The 18,063-nt window shown below is 37.2% G+C and overlaps 1 protein-coding gene across 1 annotated transcript; it reads left to right on the top strand.

The window, feature by feature from the left end:
• Nucleotides 1–3,551: 3,551 nt before the first annotated feature.
• On the top strand, nt 3,552–15,175 carry Rrp46 (exosome complex component Rrp46). The gene is made up of 5 exons (XM_069816581.1): nt 3,552–3,754; nt 5,787–5,900; nt 11,128–11,249; nt 12,988–13,128; nt 14,578–15,175. The coding sequence occupies exons 1-5, from the start codon at nt 3,649–3,651 to the stop codon at nt 14,758–14,760; spliced, it is 666 nt and encodes a 221-aa protein (XP_069672682.1). The 5' UTR covers nt 3,552–3,648; the 3' UTR covers nt 14,761–15,175.
• Nucleotides 15,176–18,063: the final 2,888 nt, after the last annotated feature.

The following is an 18,063-nucleotide window of genomic DNA, read 5'->3' as shown; positions in this document are numbered from 1 at the left end:
CTGCTACTACGAGTAGGCTACGTACTGCTACTACGAGTAGGCTACATGGCTACATACTGCTACTACGAGTAGGCTACATACTGCTACTACGAGTAGGCTACATACTGCTACTACGAGTAGGCTACATACTGCTACTACGAGTAGGCTACATACTGCTACTACGAGTAGGCTACCTACTGCTACTACGAGTAGGCTACATACTGCTACTACGAGTAGGCTACATACTGCTACTACGAATATGCTACGTACTGCTACTACGAGTAGGCTACGTACTGCTACTACGAGTAGGCTACATACTGCTACTACGAGTAGGCTACGTACTGCTACTACGAGTAGGCTACATACTGCTACTACGAGTAGGCTACATACTGCTACTACGAGTAGGCTACATACTGCTACTACGAGTAGGCTACATACTGCTACTACGAGTAGGCTACGTACTGCTACTACGAGTAGGCTACATACTGCTACTACGAGTAGGCTACATACTGCTACTACGAGTAGGCTACATACTGCTACTACGAGTAGGCTACCTACTGCTACTACGAGTAGGCTACATACTGCTACTACGAGTAGGCTACATACTGCTACTACGAGTAGGCTACGTACTGCTACTACGAGTAGGCTACATACTGCTACTACGAGTAGGCTACATACTGCTACTACGAGTAGGCTACGTACTGCTACTACGAGTAGGCTACCTACTGCTACTACGAGTAGGCTACATACTGCTACTACGAGTTGGCTACCAACTGCTACTACGAGTAGGCTACATACTGCTACTACGAGTAGGCTACATACTGCTACTACGAGTAGGCTACATACTGCTACTACGAGTAGGCTACATACTGCTACTACGAGTAGGCTACATACTGCTACTACGAGTAGGCTACATACTGCTACTACGAGTAGGCTACCTACTGCTACTACGAGTAGGCTACATACTGCTACTACGAGTAGGCTACGTACTGCTACTACGAGTAGGCTACATACTGCTACTACTAGTAGGCTACCTACTGCTACTACGAGTAGGCTACATACTGCTACTACGAGTAGGCTACATACTGCTACTACGAGTAGGCTACGTACTGCTACTACGAGTAGGCTACGTACTGCTACTACGAGTAGGCTACCTACTGCTACTACGAGTAGGCTACATACTGCTACTACGAGTAGGCTACGTACTGCTACTACGAGTAGTCTACATACTGCTACTACGAGTAGGCTACATACTGCTACTACGAGTAGGCTACGTAATGCTACTACGAGTAGGCTACGTACTGCTACTACGAGTAGGCTACATACTGCTACTACGAGTAGGCTACGTATTGCTACTACGAGTAGTCTACATACTGCTACTACGAGTAGGCTACATACTGCTACTACGAGTAGGCTACGTAATGCTACTACGAGTAGGCTACGTAATGCTACTACGAGTAGTCTACATACTGCTACTACGAGTAGGCTACATACTGCTACTACGAGTAGGCTACGTAATGCTACTACGAGTAGGCTACGTACTGCTACTACGAGTAGGCTACATACTGCTACTACGAGTAGGCTACGTAATGCTACTACGAGTAGTCTACATACTGCTACTACGAGTAGGCTACATACTGCTACTACGAGTAGGCTACGTAATGCTACTACGAGTAGGCTACATACTGCTACTACGAGTAGGCTACATACTGCTACTACGAGTAGGCTACATACTGCTGCTACGAGTAGGCTACCTACTGCTGCTACATCTATGCTACCTACTACTGCTGCTAATACTACTACTACTACTACTACTACTACTAATAAAAATAATAATAATAATAATAATAATAATAATAATAATAATAATAATAATAATAATAATAATAATAATAACAAAAATGTTTTTTTTATTTTATACAGCAGTTTAATCTACAGATTAAGTTAAAAAGTAGACATTAATTCCTTTATTGACCGTGGTTATGAATATTCACATTCAGAGTTGCTACTGTATGAAAATGATGCAAGCCTGACAGCCAGAGTTGACGGTATCCCAATTTAGGCGGAATTTCCCAATTTCGTGGTTGAATCCCGATAAAGCGAGTCGGGATTGATAAAAATCCTGATTAGAGGTATAATAGCCTAGAACGTAACTTAAACAAATTAGTCTGTATTTCCTATTATCCGATATTTTTATTTATATATTGACTCAAATTTTGACATTGTAAACGCAGAGGTAACCCGCGGAAATTTAGCAAGTCTATGCCGTAACCCAACTGATTGCCGTAAGGCAACTCTTATCACAAGATAATAGTTCCGCTAGTTTTACCGCATTTTTTATTAATTCGTTTCGGTACCTACAGTAGTTGCTGCTCTCGTAATTAATAAACGTTGTGTATCTTAGGTGCGTTGAGTGGCAAAAAAGATAGCGTTTTGATATCGCATTTTACACCAATAACAGACACATACAATTGCTGCGTTTTATAGTTTAGTGAACTACTTTTAAACGTGGATTCATCGTCGGATGTACTGTTGCAGTACCGGTTTCGAAAAAGATAAGTTGCAAAGTTAATTTAGTAGCGAATGGTTAAAACATATTCGTGGTTAAATTAAAAAACGATTAGCCTATAATATTCACTGTACTGTGTGTGCTTTGTATTTTAGTGTTATCAAGGAGGCGAATATTAGGCCTACATTAAAAGCAAGCGAACACTACTTTTCAGAAAACAACTAGGCCTACTTATAAATCTTATGATAAAGTGATGATAAGTTTAATGTCTTAATTTAGCTTATGATATCCCGATTTCCCTCGCAGAAAACCTAGCAATTCTGCTGACACCAGAAACACGTTATTAAAGGTATATGGGAAAGAAAGTATTAATCCTGTGACAAAAGCATTTAGCTCTCGGATACGCAATGCAACACATATTCAAATAGTGGTTTCGAAATCCCGCGCGTTTTCTTCCAAACAAATGGCAGGTTTCCGCTGCTACAATTTGGGAACATATTTCTCGCTTCTCCGCTACGGCGTTGTAGGGGCTCGATGTCAACCTCAATTATACACGTAAACACCAACTGAGGCGCCCGAGACCAAAATGGTCTATGTTATTCAAAGTGAATTTTAAGAAAAGTGCAAAAATTTCCTACATCTGATTTATGTACTGAATTTTTCTATGCATTTCACACATCTAAATTAAACCATTTTGAAACTAAAGCTTTCACTGTGTAATCGTTGAATTTTTGCGTGAAGTAAGGATATTTCATAAGGACAATAGAGATTTGTGTTACAGCAGTCTGGCAATATTGCTGACCGTTTTTTTTATAACCAGTGTGGCCAATTTAGTGGGTTTCCTGCTAGATCTAGCGTTTTTCGGTGTTAGTTTAGCGGGTAAGATCCTAGATCTATGGTAAGATTTATGAAATTTGTATTGCTGATATAGGGATTTAGCGGGTATTTTTAGCACTCACAGCTGCAAAATACTATAATAAATTTTACATTGACAATATAGTAGTTCAACGATTTTTTTGCACTGCTTTACAGCGGGTTTTTAAGAATCGAGTTGGCGACACTGGTTATAACCAAACAGAACACAATCGCGACTTAGAAAGTAATGAAACGAAGTTGTGTTTATGTTATTTTATTGGTAAATGCTTTGAATTATTTATATTATGTACAAAATGAAGACAGAAGATGAGGAGGAGCAACATTTACGTCCTATTCATTGTGAACTTAATGTTCTAACCAGACCAGACGGCTCGGCAATATTAACGCAAGGTATAGCTGTTTACACATATGAAGGAAACGGTAAAAGTCGAAACATTTTTACGTTGACGGAATGATATTAATATAAATTAATCTTAAATTTACTGTTTGTTCATAACAGTAAATCCAGAACTAACCTAGCCTCAATTCATGACTGGCTCGCTCTGTAGGAAGTGTCAACCATTTAGATTAGTGAGGTTAGTTTGTTAATTTATAGTAGGTCTACAGATTTTGCCATTCAGGTTTACAGTGCTCGGCTCAAGTCAATCATCGGCTTAGGACGAATAGCAAAAACCCAATTGCTTCACAGGACCAGTTTTAGGAATGGGTCCTGCTTTTTGTGTCTGAAAATCTAGTCGCCCTAGCTGCACACAATCACATCACCAGTAATAAGAAAGTTACCAGTACCAAATTGTTTTCCACATTCCCTTCAGTATTGTCTAGAATCCTTTATCAGACAGGATTCTTTTAGTAGGAAATGTTGCGGCAGAACCCTAATGATATGAATAAAATTGTCCCATTTTCTTGTAATACATCACTCATGGTACTGTGAAAAAAGAAGAGTAAGTGGTTTTTCACATTGTCTCTCTCGCTGTATTCTTTAGTGTTCCTCGATACTTTCCACACAAAGTCACGAAAATATTGATTTATACATATAGGCTACATGAATATCGAATAAAATACATTATAGTAAGAAAGTACATATTATATTTCTGTGGATCCAAGGCAAAATATATAATTTTTTGCAGTTTTTCAGGAGCGAGCATTTAAAGTTTGAAGGACCGTATAAAATCATAATAATCACGTTTCGTAACAATGAGTTAGAGAGAAAAATAATACAGATATGCATGTCATCTTTTGTCACAATAAAGATACCATTAAGATGCACAACAAATCTATTTTTTTTTTCTTTTTTTTCCCCCCCCCAAAAATTGACATAGGCTATCACCTTCTGCCTTCGAATCACAGATATTACTTCAATTTGATTATAGACGTTTCATTCAATCATTAGAATTTCCTTAAATCCCTTGCCACTTTTTTCATTCCGTAAATCTATAATATAGGCCTAGAAACTTCACTTCCTAAGGGAAGCCATATGTACTAAAGTTTTAATAATAATAATAATAATAATAATAATAATAATAATAATAATAATAATCCGTCTGCTACAGCCTGTGAAGGCCCTAGACCGACCAGCCGGCTGCTGGCCTCACGCCCACATGCCGAAGCAGAGGTGGACGATCATCCAATCAGAATGGAGGTATCGTGTGGTTAGCACGATGATCCCCCCAGTTGTTATAGCTGGTATTCGCAACCGGATTTCACTACCTATCGTAGCTCCCCAAGTGCATCACGATGCTGGGTGGGGACCGGTCCCATACACTGGCCGAAATTTCATGAGAAAATTTCTTCCCCCATGAGGAATCGAACCAGCTCGCATTCCGTAACGCAAGTCCTAGGCCTTAGACAGCGACCCCACGGCATGGGACATTAAAGTTTTAATCACTCTTTAAAATCCTTCTTCCTTTGTGGCTGGATTTGAACCTATGAACCTCGGATCCAACATCTAGTATTCGCTGATCATGGCAATATCTTTGAAAAATATTGGAGTGCAAGAGGTCAAGTGACTTTATTGTCAAATTCCTGGCATTAGAAAACAACAACAACATCTAGTATGGTAACCACTAGGGCACTGATGACGATGTGATATCATATTATATAAATTGTTTCGGTAAGCTTTGCTCTCCATCCTTACAACATGTTCCAACTCATTCAATGAAACTCTGCCGCTTCTTTTCACCATACCCCACCTGTATAGCCTGTGATCACTTCTTACCTACGTTCCTGCAGGATCCACACTTCTCATCCATAATACATTAGCCTTCATACTACTATGGTCCTCTGAATAGACATGTTTCTTCATTATGTTGCCTGAAGAACAGCACTATTGTATACAATACACGGCTCTGGATTTGACTTCTAATAGTAGATATTGTAGTTAAATATGATGAGCTTAAATTGATCTATAAATGTTTTGTTACAGGCAATACAGCAGTTGTAACAGGAGTGTATGGACCAGTGGAAGTGAAATTACAGAGGATATTGATTGATAAAGCAAGTGTGGAAGCACTATATCGCCCGAAATCAGGCTTACCTTGTAAGTAACAATTTCTGCTCCATTATTCATTAAATTAAGTGTGGCAAGGAGGGATGTTTTAGTGAGGAGTCAAAAAATTTAATATTTTATTTTAAGAAGTTCTGAATCCTTGTTCTTTTTCGTACACAATGCATAAAGTTCAAACTTGTAACTGCTCTAGAAATCGATAAAAATATATAAACATACACTGTTACAACAACAGAATATTTAATAGATAGAATTCTTGTCCAACAAAAACGAATAATTAGAATCATTTTCAGATTTAAACCTCGCGACTCTTGCAAACTTCTATTCAAAGAACAAAAGATTCTAACAGTTCGTCCATAATTATATCTTCGAGTGTGCCCTATATGCTTTCAAATATAAAAATTTATTCAAGCGAAATTCTGATTATCATTCTTATGATACTTGAAACAAGGACACCATAATCCTCTCTAAGCATACTTACTGAACTTTTTCAATCATCTCCCATTTAGCTATTTTCCAAAATATTTCAACCATTTCTGGCCAATATCTGCAGTCAAAAAACAGAAAACTCCTTTCGAAACAAACGTATGGAACAGAACTCATTATTAAAAAAGAATGAGTGTGAAGATCTTCAGTCCAAGTAAATTACTGTTTTGGAGTGGTAAAGCCTCAATTTGGGGTGCTAACCTTCTGTCCCCTCATCTGTATAAAGGGAGAAAAAAACTTAATTTTTTTCCTTCACTGTACATGCAGTATCTCCATCTGGTTAGCCCAGCTGGAAAATTCTTCTCTGGGACTTCATCATTGACTTTGGTCTCAGAACTTGCTTGTGCGAGCAGCTGACTTTGGGTGCCTTTTGTGAACCTTCTTTGACTCTTCATTTACTATTTGTTTTTAAATTAAAAATTTACCGTGTTACCTATGTGTTCTTTCACAGTCTCCTAATTTGTTAATATAATTCTGACATTTGCATTATTTAAATTATTATTATTATTATTATTATTATTATTATTATTATTATTATTATTATTATTATTATTATTACTTACGGCTTTTAGAGAACCTGAAGGTTCATTGCTGCCCTCACATCAGCCCGCCATCCTGAGCAAGATTAATCCAGTCTCTATCATCATATCCCACTTCCCTCAAATCCATTTTAATACTATCCTCCCATCTACGTCTCGGCCTCCCCAAAGGTCTTTTTCCCTCCGGCCTCGCAACTAACACTCTATATGCATTTATGGATTCGCCTATCCGTGCTACATGCCCTGCCCATTTTAAACGTGTGGATTTAATGTTCCTAATTATGTCAGGTGAAGAATACAATGTGTGCAGTTCTGCATTGTATAACTTTCTTCATTCTGCTGTAACTTTATCCCTCTTAACCCCAAATAATTTCCTATGTACCAAACCTATATGTACAGCTGTCAAAAAAAAAAAGTGGCCGCACTCGTGAACAGCGAATATTTTCAAAGTCCACTTCAGGTTGCGGCGATGTTACATGATGCATGTGCTTGTACAAGCAGTTCCCGAACTATGAAAGTGTTCCATATCTGCTCCTCGTAGGCCAGCGGTAGACTGCTTGTTTAATGATTCAAAGGTTGTGGGTTCGGGCCTTCTTCAAGTTTTCATTTTATTTTTTAATTGTTCTTTAGCGATGTAAATGCTATTCAAATTATCATTTATATTCAGTTATCGTTCTTTATGGATATCACGTTATTTATATTTTGTTATCGTTCTTTAGAGATATGAATAAAATTCAAGTCATCATTTGTATTCTGTTATCGTTTTATAACGATATGAATAACAATTATTATTATTGTATCTCCAATGGTGGTTAGCCCTATTTTACATATGTATGTTAGGACTATAGTTTCATACACAAAAAAGATAAGCATAAAGAGAGATAGAAAAGAAAATTAAATTAGCTTAGGCGATGTAAACAAAACATAAACAAACCGTAAATCAGGCATTGCGATTGCAAAATAAATATCAGGTATCAATTTGAAACATACAAAAACATTAACAACACACATACGTAACACTTCTATAACACAAATACGCAGCTTTCCGTACCATACGTCATAAATTAATACACAATAGTCACACAAACACAATCAAACTATAATTACGACATTGCGACGACATCAAGCATCACATAACTGACTCACATACATAACAAATCAAGCATCCGTTACAACACATACACTTCAACATAGTAACCACACTTTTAAAAGTTACAAATTTGGCTCCAAGAAGAATAAATAGGACACTGTTACTAATTACTATTCTTCTACAATTTCTTAAATACATCTGTAATAAATCTGTGAAATTCCGATATGAATAATATTCACGTTTTTTATATTGTTATCGTTCTTTAGCGATATAGATAATATTCAAGTTATCATTTATATTCTGTTTTCCTTCACTAGCATTATAAAATAATATTCAAGTTATTTATATTGTTATAGTTCTTTCGCAATATAAATAATCTGTATTTTATGTAAGTAATTATTATAACACAAATAACCATCTTTCTTTGTAAAATAGGTTATTTTATTTAGATAATTAAATAAGTATTATATAGTATCTTATATTAATTAAACAAACCTATATTTATCATTTATATTCTGTTATCGTTCTTTAGTGATACTGTATAAATAATATTCAAGTTATTTATATTATAATCGTTCTTTAGTGATATAAATAACATAAATTTACTATTAGGTTTGGAAAAATCCAGTTGCATAATACTGGTATTAGTTTTTCTTTTTGTATTATTACATTATACTATCTTGAACCACAATAAAATGAAAAGGAGTAACGAGGAATTGAACGTGAGACATTGACATCTAAATTTCGACGTTCGTCCGCTGAGCTACGAGGACAAAAGTGTGGAAACATTTTCGGAAAAATTGGCCCAATCACACTCCAAGATTTTCTGATGATTCGTAGAAGCTAGTCCAGGATGCGGGGGGCAAAGGCTAATTGAGATTTCCCAGTCTCTGATCGGGTCAAACATCCTGATAGAATTAATATTTAACCCTTGCTGTGACTTTCGGTGAAGTCCGGAGGGCCCAATTAGTCAAATCCACTCTCCTCATCTCCACGCTTGGGCCCCCTGCAATTTAATAAGGTGCGAAAGAGATAGTGGTGTGCGGAAAGCAACGGGATGTTACCGTATTTAGGCCTATCCTTCCCAAGAAAAACTGCAAACATGAACAAAGGAAGCTTTTAATAGAAGGATCTTCTGCAGACCTCTGGAAAAAGAACTAAGGAAGAGACTAGTGAAGTGCTTTGTGTGGAATGTGGCATTGTATGGGGAAGGAACATGGACATTATGATGAAATGAAGAGAAACGAATTGAAGCATTTGAAATGTGGATGTGGTGAAGAACGGTGCGTGTGAAGTGGACAGATAGAATAAGAAATAAAATTGTGTTTGAAAAAGTGAATGAAGAAAGAATGAAGCTGAAACTGATTAGAAAGAGAAAAAAGGAATTTGTTGGGTCTCTGGTTGAAAAGAATAATAGACGACATTAGGATATGTGGATCATATGCGGAGACTAAGAGGAAGGCAGAAAATAGGAAAGGTTGGAGATTGCTGGGTTTGCAATGTAAGACCTGCCCATGGACAGAACAGTTATGTATGTGGGTATGTTCAGAATGCCTGGAATATCGTGTCTAAGAACAGTCGCTATTTGCAAAGACTAGTCGATTCCATGCCCACTCGACTGCAAGATGATCGAGATAAGAGGAAGATAGACTAAATATTGAATTGTGGCTTTTTGTTTTTTGAACGCTTAATTGTTTGAATGTTTTAAGGCCGACGCCAGTACATTTGTTTTGTTTATGCCACGAAAGATATTTTTATTGAGAATAAAATCTTTTTTCTTTCCATTTGCAGCCACAATATCATAATGATAAAGTCATGGCATAATATATTAATGAACCTGATGTTAATTACTAAAATAATCGTAAAAGAGAAAGGAGCCATTATGTATAGTTTGTCCATAAAAAGCACGAAGTTGTAGTCGAACGCAGGACCTCATGAATAAGAGGCCTGAACGCTACCATTACGCTATCGAATCACAGAGAGAATACTTCAATTATAACTGTAGATATCAGGCAACGTGGTCCAACAACATGTAACATCGCCTGTCTCCAAATTATAGCGAAGATACCCTAAGGGAACTTTGTTTCAGGAGAGCGGCCACTTTTTCTTTTGACAGCTGTACATAGAATTATTCCAATTCAGAAACAACTAAGTAAACTAAAAAAAACTCCAAAAGGAAGTAACATTTCAATGGATACCTAGTCATTGTGGTATACCTGGAAACGAGAAAGTCGATAACACTGCAAAACAGGCAACATATTTGCAACCAAGACCTTTTCGAGTGATATCTCTATCCAGTGCCTTTGGTTCAGTAAAGTCTCATTTTATAAACGTATGGATAAACGTATAAAAGAAACCAAATGACCTGGAAATGTACAAAAACTTGCCCAGATATGTTCATTTTTTAACAAGAGCCAGAACAGGTCACATTGTCACACAATTGTACCTACTCTGATTTCACATTTCTGATAATCCTACTTGTCTGTGGTGTAATAATCATGATGAAGATCTGGAACACATTCTTCTATACTGTCCAGCCATAAACCACAAAAGAAATAAATTAAAATCATCAATACCAGTTGCAGAAGACACAGCCCTGCAGTATATATTGACTACACCCTCAACTCTGATTACTAGGAACAGGCATCTATAATGAACACCGATCAAAATACCCCTCATTTCTCATGAAAAACAAGAACTGAAAAGACTAGAGTGGATTTTATGTTGTCAGCAAACAGCTGAACACATTAAGAAGATTGATTGATGCATAGTGTTCTGTCCAAGGGCAGGTCTTTCATTGCAAAACCAGCATTCTCCAATCTTTCCTATTTTATACCTTCCTCTTAGCCTTTGCATATGATCCATCTGTATATTAAAGTCGTCTATCATCTGATATCTTCTTCTGCCCTGAACTCTTCACCTGTTCACCATTGCTTTCAGTGCATCCTTCAGTAGAAAATTTCTTCTCAGCCAATGACCCAGCCAGTTCCTTTTTTCCTATTTCTCTTCCTGTCTTAATAAGTGTTTAAACTATAGCGTTCCCATTTTTTATCTCATACTACGCTACTACTACTTGTATTGCTTTCAGGTGTCATATGAAGCTTTGGATGAAATACATGGGTTATAATTTGAACTTGTATTTCAGGTGTGTCTGACAGGATGCGGGAGTCACTCCTTCGCAACACATGTGAAATAGCTTTGGTAGCTACTCTTCACCCACGAACTGCAATAACAGTCATAATACAAGAAATGCAAGATTCTGGTGGAGTGAGTATTATTTAATTTTACATGGTTTCTGTGTGTTACAGTAGAACCCCTTTTAACGAATCTCTGAAGGATTAATTTTTTTCCTTAAAAGAGGGTTTACATAAAACGGGAAGGAAAGATTAAAAATAACTAGTACTAACGTGTGTTATATACCAAACATTACAATCATTTAATAAGGCCTACAATTATTATTTACAATAAATTTCCTTATAATATTTTCTAACTCTTCAAATAGTGAGGTACAAATATTTTTACGTTTCGTTGAATCCGAACCACACTAAAACTCGGCATTGATCTGTTGAGAATAGACATTTACACCTTCAAAAGTTGGTAAGCGGCAAACTTCTTTATTTTTCACTTTAGATGGGGATCAAAGCGAGAGAAATGTTGAGAATTAATGGAAATTGCTTTTAAAAGTGCTCACTTCTCAAAATCGTTACTGTTTTGCAAGTTATGGCGAGTCGAATAAAGGAGCGTTTTCGCGTGGTGGAGTACTCAAGACTAAACCTCTTGTGTTTTGGAATCTCGACCAGTGGCGTAGCGTCAGTGTAAGCTAAAAAGCTCAGCTTCCCCAGTTAATAATAATTTCATAATGAACCTGCAGTTTATGAACGAAATTATTTATTAATTTTAATTCAATTTTTATTTACGCGTTAAATATTGTGATGCGGCAGCTCAGGATGACTTGTGATGCAGCAGTAAACATGAAGCCTGCACACACCAGCTTCCAATCCCCTCATTTTTCTGTGTAACCTACCCGGCAGATTTTCCATCTTTTTCTAACAAAACTACCCTAGTCGCAAGGCTCGCAAGAAGCTAGCTTTAACATTGAAAAGAATTTAGTTTCCGAGTTATCCTTTTCGTGAGTTGTGTTTAGTTGAAGTATTTGTGTGCATTGTGGCTGATATAATAAATAATGAGTGAAATAACTGTTGCTGACACTAATTTACTTGAATTTTTAGGACAATTCCATTATCAAGACAGACTTATGAACAGAAGTGTGATTTAAAAAACAAACGACCAACTCCCTTGCTGTCAATGAAGGACACAACCAAGACAGACGCATACTTACGCAATTACTAACTGTATTTATTGACCGTTAATATTGTGATTTCTCTAAATATGAAAGAGAGTGAGCTAGCGTTAAATTATACGTATATGTGTCTATTTGTTAGAGATATGTGTAAACCGTGAAACCATAATTTACTACGTACCATTTGAGGTGATGTCTTATCAGTGTTACTTACGAGGTTCCAACCAATCTTCGGACTGCTGACTTGACGTTGACTACTATTTACTTTAAGACTATATTTTTCCATTACGTTACCGGTATTTCATATGTACATGGAAGACAATTTGAGTTAGCTTCCCCTGCTCAAACTTTCATGCTACGCCATTGATCTCGACGAAAAATTCTTTCCTGAGCCTTCTTGTACTTCGGCCTGAATAATTTTATTTATCCATCTTGAGCTGTTCTAAGTAGATGAATTTCATCAACAGTGGTAAATCTCAAATGAGATGCCATGTTTTAACACCGAATTAGGCCTATGGTAAATTTCGTTCACATCCATGAGGTGAATGATTCTGATTGGCTCTTTCATCAATGACGTCAGCATAACGTTAACCGTTTAGTGGACCAGGAGGATGTAAAAACTCCCAGCACACAATGGAATACTCGGATGTCTTGCAACCATATGAAAATTAAAATGGTATATGTATTTTTTTCGTGTTTTTTCAGCTCCTGGCTTGTGCAGTGAATGCAGCATGTCTTGCTCTAATGAATTCTGGTATTGCAATGAAGTTCTTGGTTGCTGCAGTAAGTTGCATGATTGATAATGAAGATAAGATTGTTATTGATCCAACTGACAAGCAACTTAAGGTAAATAATATTATATTCAATAGTCTTTGTAATGATTGAAATACTTTACCGGTAGTTATTTATGCAACAAGTGGATAATCTTGATGATTATGGGATGAATGAATGTTTGTTGCGCACAATCTCTCTGTCTGTCTGTCTCCCTCTCTCTCTCCCCCTCCCTCCCCCTCCTTCTCCCCTCCCTCTCTCTCTCTCTGTCTGAACATATTAGATTTTAAAATTCCTTTGTAGAGCGAATACTTACATTTGCTCATATCAAATTTCTGCATATTTAAAAGACAAAACTAAAATTCTTTCAATCATTTGTCATCATAATACACTGCTCTCCTAAATTGATTGAGAATATTGGAAATTAATTCAATAGCTTTCCCAAAAGATGCTATGAAATATTTCATATAAAACAGGAAGCAAAATTGAGCCAAATTATATTAAACTTTTCAGTTTGAAATATCTCAAAGAATAACCCCCTGAAATTAATGGCATTACTTACGGTTCATTCTGTATATATTTAAACTAATGGCGGGCATTTGACCTAAGCCATTCACCCAAGTGTTCCCATCTATAGTCGCGACGCTGTTATTCCCGGCGTGACTCCTCCTCTTTGCTTACGTCTTAGGAAGTGAAGGCTCTATAAAGTCTAGGTAGGTAGTATCTTTCGCCATTTTTGTTCTTTCGTTGCCAAGCTACCACACGAGGAATCTATTTGCCACACCGTTAAACATTATCATGTCGTAGCTCCTATGATAATAAATCAAACGCACTGTAATTCAGCAAATAATTGAGCGGTAAATAACGTCCTTGTGTGCTTTCTGCGAACGCCAACGAAAGAGCCAAAATGGCGGGCGATTATATTAAGTATTTATCGAGCCTTAAGAAATGAATAACATCTTCCTCAGCGAATCACAAGACGCACACGTTTAAATGTAGCCGACCTGCAACGCGATTGGCTGCCGGAAATTAGAGCGACAGGACTATAGTGGGCAACGTGCCAAAGGTTTTAGTTCTTTCAGCCATCATGAAGGCATTGTCCTTGTACACCATAGGAAACAAACGACATAATGCTGTATGATGACGATTGACTGATGGAGCAATAGTGGAATGCTATATAATGTAACTCTTCTTCTTCTTCCTATCATGTCTTAAGTCTGATGGCCTGTTACAGTCTCACTCCATCATTTCAGCTGATGCCACAAAGTTCTTGTTCCTAAAGGGCAGTAATTTATTGCTTGGCGTGGTATCCTTGTTCTAGGCATCCTGAGTATACGAGATTTCCATTTCTGTCTATAATTTTGAATTTTCTCTAAAATTGATTCAATATTTAATTCTTTCAAAATATCCAAATTTTTCTTCTTGTCTAATATAGTACAGCCAGGAGTTGTTCTTAAAAACTTCATTTCATTGGCAGTGATTTAATGTTGTAACTAATGCTTGTATATTTTTTTTTTATTTTAGGATAGCAAAGCAAGCTTGACTTTCGTGTTCGACAGCTATAAAAAGAACATAGTGGCATCCCACACAACTGGAATCTTCACACAAGCGCAATATCACGAGTCCCTTCTGAAATGTAAGGACGTCAGTGATAAAATATTCCAATTTTATAGAGACATTGTGAAGAAATACGCAACCAGGATATGACAGTCTACTGCAGCGTGTGGGACTTAATTATCTAGCTGGTGTGCATTTAAGGTGAAAAACATTAATAGAATTAATTTGAAACATAACATATTTGTACAGTAAGAATTCAGCCTCTGTGAGTGCCAGTATTGATTACGTCAATATTAGGAATACCTGTCAGATCTACTGCTAATATCCAGTAGACACTGCCTTGAATGGCAGTAACTGTTGTTTTCTTTATCCTGAAATGACTGTTCTGTTTGTGTTCCCTGTGAAAAGAGCGTTGAGTGACTTCCGCCAAATTTGGAATAGACACTGACTGACTTGAACTGCCAACATAGAAAACAAAAAATCACTACCTGTTCAAGAGCGTCACACTCAATCGCTTTCACCTTCATCTTGACAATAAAAGCCTAAACTAACCTAACTTGTCACAGATTCGCCTATACAAGGCATAGCAAAAGCCTAAACTATCCTAACCTAACCTGTCACAGTTTCATGTATGCAAAGCATAATAAAAGCCTAAACTAAACTAACCTAAGCTAACCTAACCTGTCACTAAAATCCTAAACTAACCTAACCTGTCACAGATTTGCTTATACAAGGTACGAGTATAACAAAACCCTAAACTACTGTAACCTAACTTGTCATAACACTCCATTTTCTTAACCCTACACACTTCCCTGAGGTATGAAAATGACCGAATTTCTACCCTGCTGGAACATTGCAAACTAGCGCGAAACGTTCGTAATGTCTCGTAAGTTATGTTGGTATGACATGTAAGAGTCTGAAGATGCATATTATTTCCGCAATAGAAAAAGAAGTCACTCAATGCTCGTTTAAACCTGTTCCCTACCTTGCTTTCAGTCATTAACTATGTTGAAAGAAATCTGGATTATTATTTGATGTGATGAAAGTCTTTCATGTGAACGAAATTTTGTAATTAGATATAGTAGAGTCCCGAATATCCAGACTTTGATTATTCGGCCTTCCATGTTATCCAATCACTTTTTTTTTATTACAGTAGCGTACGTATACAGTACTGAACAATAACAAAGTTTTTTAAAATCAATTACATGCTGTATGTTATTATGAATAAAAACTCGTTTATTATGGGATAAATCGTGAAACAGCCAACGCCAGTAGGGGAAGTTATCCCCACCCTCGCCACTCGGCACCTCGCTCGCCTGCTCTCTCTCTACTATCTGTCCCGCTTCGGTGGATCACTGCCTACTGCCTCGCACGTATTTCATATTTTACAACACAATACGTTTTTTCCTCGAACTAACACATACTAATACACAACAGAATCAAATTACGCATTAGACAATAACACATCACAACCAAATGGGCACAAATTAGGGCGCAATAGACAACAGCCACATGTAATGTGGGTTTTTCATAAAACAACACTCACCTGTTAACTTTGCACTGTCCTCGAAGTAACACAATAGTCACCAGAGCCTCGTCTGCTATAATCCATGCTCCTCACAGTACCTTATAGTATCCACCTTCAAATTCTCCCTGCACAATTTGAGGAAGAAGTACACGTCTTCGGTACGGCTCATCACTACACGTGGTTCCGTCTGTACACAAAGCTGGACATGGACACAATGAAGCTCCACCAGCGTGCGTTAACACTTATGCCACCCCTGCAGTCAACCCCTACCAAGCTAAATTCTCAAGCCCGCCACTTTCTACCCACACTATTCTTTTTGTTCCACTTTCCTCCGCTAGATGTCACCCCCACCCTAAACCCCTATTTCCACTCTTTCCCACTAGAGTGTGTTGGGAGCTTGTAGGGGAAAAGTGGAAAGGGGTCGTGGGCGGAGCTTAGCATTCGCTGTATTACGATTTTACCTTATTATGTACTACATGTGAGTAATGTCTTTCTACATTAATGGGTCTGACCTTTGTCCCTTTAAGATTACAGGACCAAAAACCACATAGCTCTCTCATCCTCCGTATTCGAATTTTTGCTTATCCAGATTGCCCTCAGCCCTTATAGTCAGGATAATCGGGACTCTACTGTATTTGTTCCTTCAAGTAACTTGTAAATAAATTATATGTTTACAAGAAAATCAATCAATCAAAAATGGCACGACAGCCCTGTGTGAGCCCTGGCCTTCTGTAGAAGCTTTCTCCATTCCTCTCTCAACAGAGCTGTTCTTCTCCAGTTCCTTATTCCAGTATTTGTATGTCCTTTCTCACATCACCTTCCCATCTCAACCTTGGTCTTCCAATTTTCCTTATTCCTTCCGGATTAGTGCTAAACACTTTCTTAATAGTTCTATCATCCACCCGCAACACATGCCCGACCCATTGTAGTCTCTTGATTTTTATGGTTGCTACAATATCTGTTTCTTTAAAGAGTATATATCTCATGGTTATATCTCCTCTTCCATACATGATGTAAGAATAAAACTCATCATAAATTCAGCAGGTGTAGGCCTGATGTTTTGCTGCATAATTAAGTAAAAGTCTTGTTTGCTGTAACCACTAACAATTATTTGTAATAGGGAACAACTGGATAATACGCACGGCAGACCAATATCGATAGTCGACTCTACTCGCTGGCCACTAGTCACCGGGCCGTACCGAGCCGTATCAAACAAAATATAATCGAAATGGTGGTAGTCAAATTCGCGACTATATTCTTAAATAATTCACTCCATTAGTCAAGTTCAAGGTTTTATGTAGTACAACGGCGGTTTTTTGAATGTATTAAAAGAAAATGAAGATGTAATAAGATAATAAACTAGGTTATCACAAGGAAATTAACAGGAAAAAAGGTGTGTTTCACGGAATACAATTAAAATGACGGAAACTAAATTTCCGGTTAATGTTCGCCAAAGCGTAAAGTACGTAATTATGACGGCGTTGCTGTTTTATTTCTGGCCTATAGAAAAATACCTAGCCTTTTACGAAAAAAAAAAATTTAAGGATTGTGAAATTATTCACCGCTTTCATTATAGGCCTATTATTTTTTAACAATATTACGAATCAAAAACTGTCATATTATATAATTTTAACTACTACATGGACGAATCAAATCAAGCTAACCTAACCAAAGCTAACCTAACCTAACCAAAGCTAACCTAACCTAACCAAAGCTAAGCTAACCTAACCAAAACTAATCTAACCTAACCAAAGCTAATCTAACCTAACCAAAGCTAATCTAACCTAACCTAAGCTAAGCTAATCTAAGCTAACCTAACATAACATAACTTCGTAAATGCAAGGCCTGTAACCGGAGCAAGAAGGGATCTCAATCATTTAATCTGCAAGTACACGCAAAAATAAATTCAAGTAAGGATCACGCTC

This window comes from Periplaneta americana, chromosome 17 (genome assembly GCF_040183065.1).
Source record: "Periplaneta americana isolate PAMFEO1 chromosome 17, P.americana_PAMFEO1_priV1, whole genome shotgun sequence".
NCBI classification, from domain to species: domain Eukaryota; kingdom Metazoa; phylum Arthropoda; class Insecta; order Blattodea; family Blattidae; genus Periplaneta; species Periplaneta americana.
The sequence above is the reverse complement of the archived record's forward strand: the minus strand, read 5'-3'. Positions and strand labels throughout refer to the sequence as shown.

What these genes read in the sequence shown, in the direction of transcription:
- Rrp46 (XM_069816581.1), top strand. Translation starts at nt 3,649, where the DNA reads ATGTACAAAATGAAGACAGAAGATGAGGAGGAGCAACATTTACGTCCT. An exon ending in CCCGAAATCAGGCTTACCTT is followed by an intron (nt 5,901 to 11,127) that starts GTAAGTAACAAT and finishes CTTGTATTTCAG; the next exon opens with GTGTGTCTGACAGGATGCGG. An exon ending in AAATGCAAGATTCTGGTGGA is followed by an intron (nt 11,250 to 12,987) that starts GTGAGTATTATT and finishes GTGTTTTTTCAG; the next exon opens with CTCCTGGCTTGTGCAGTGAA.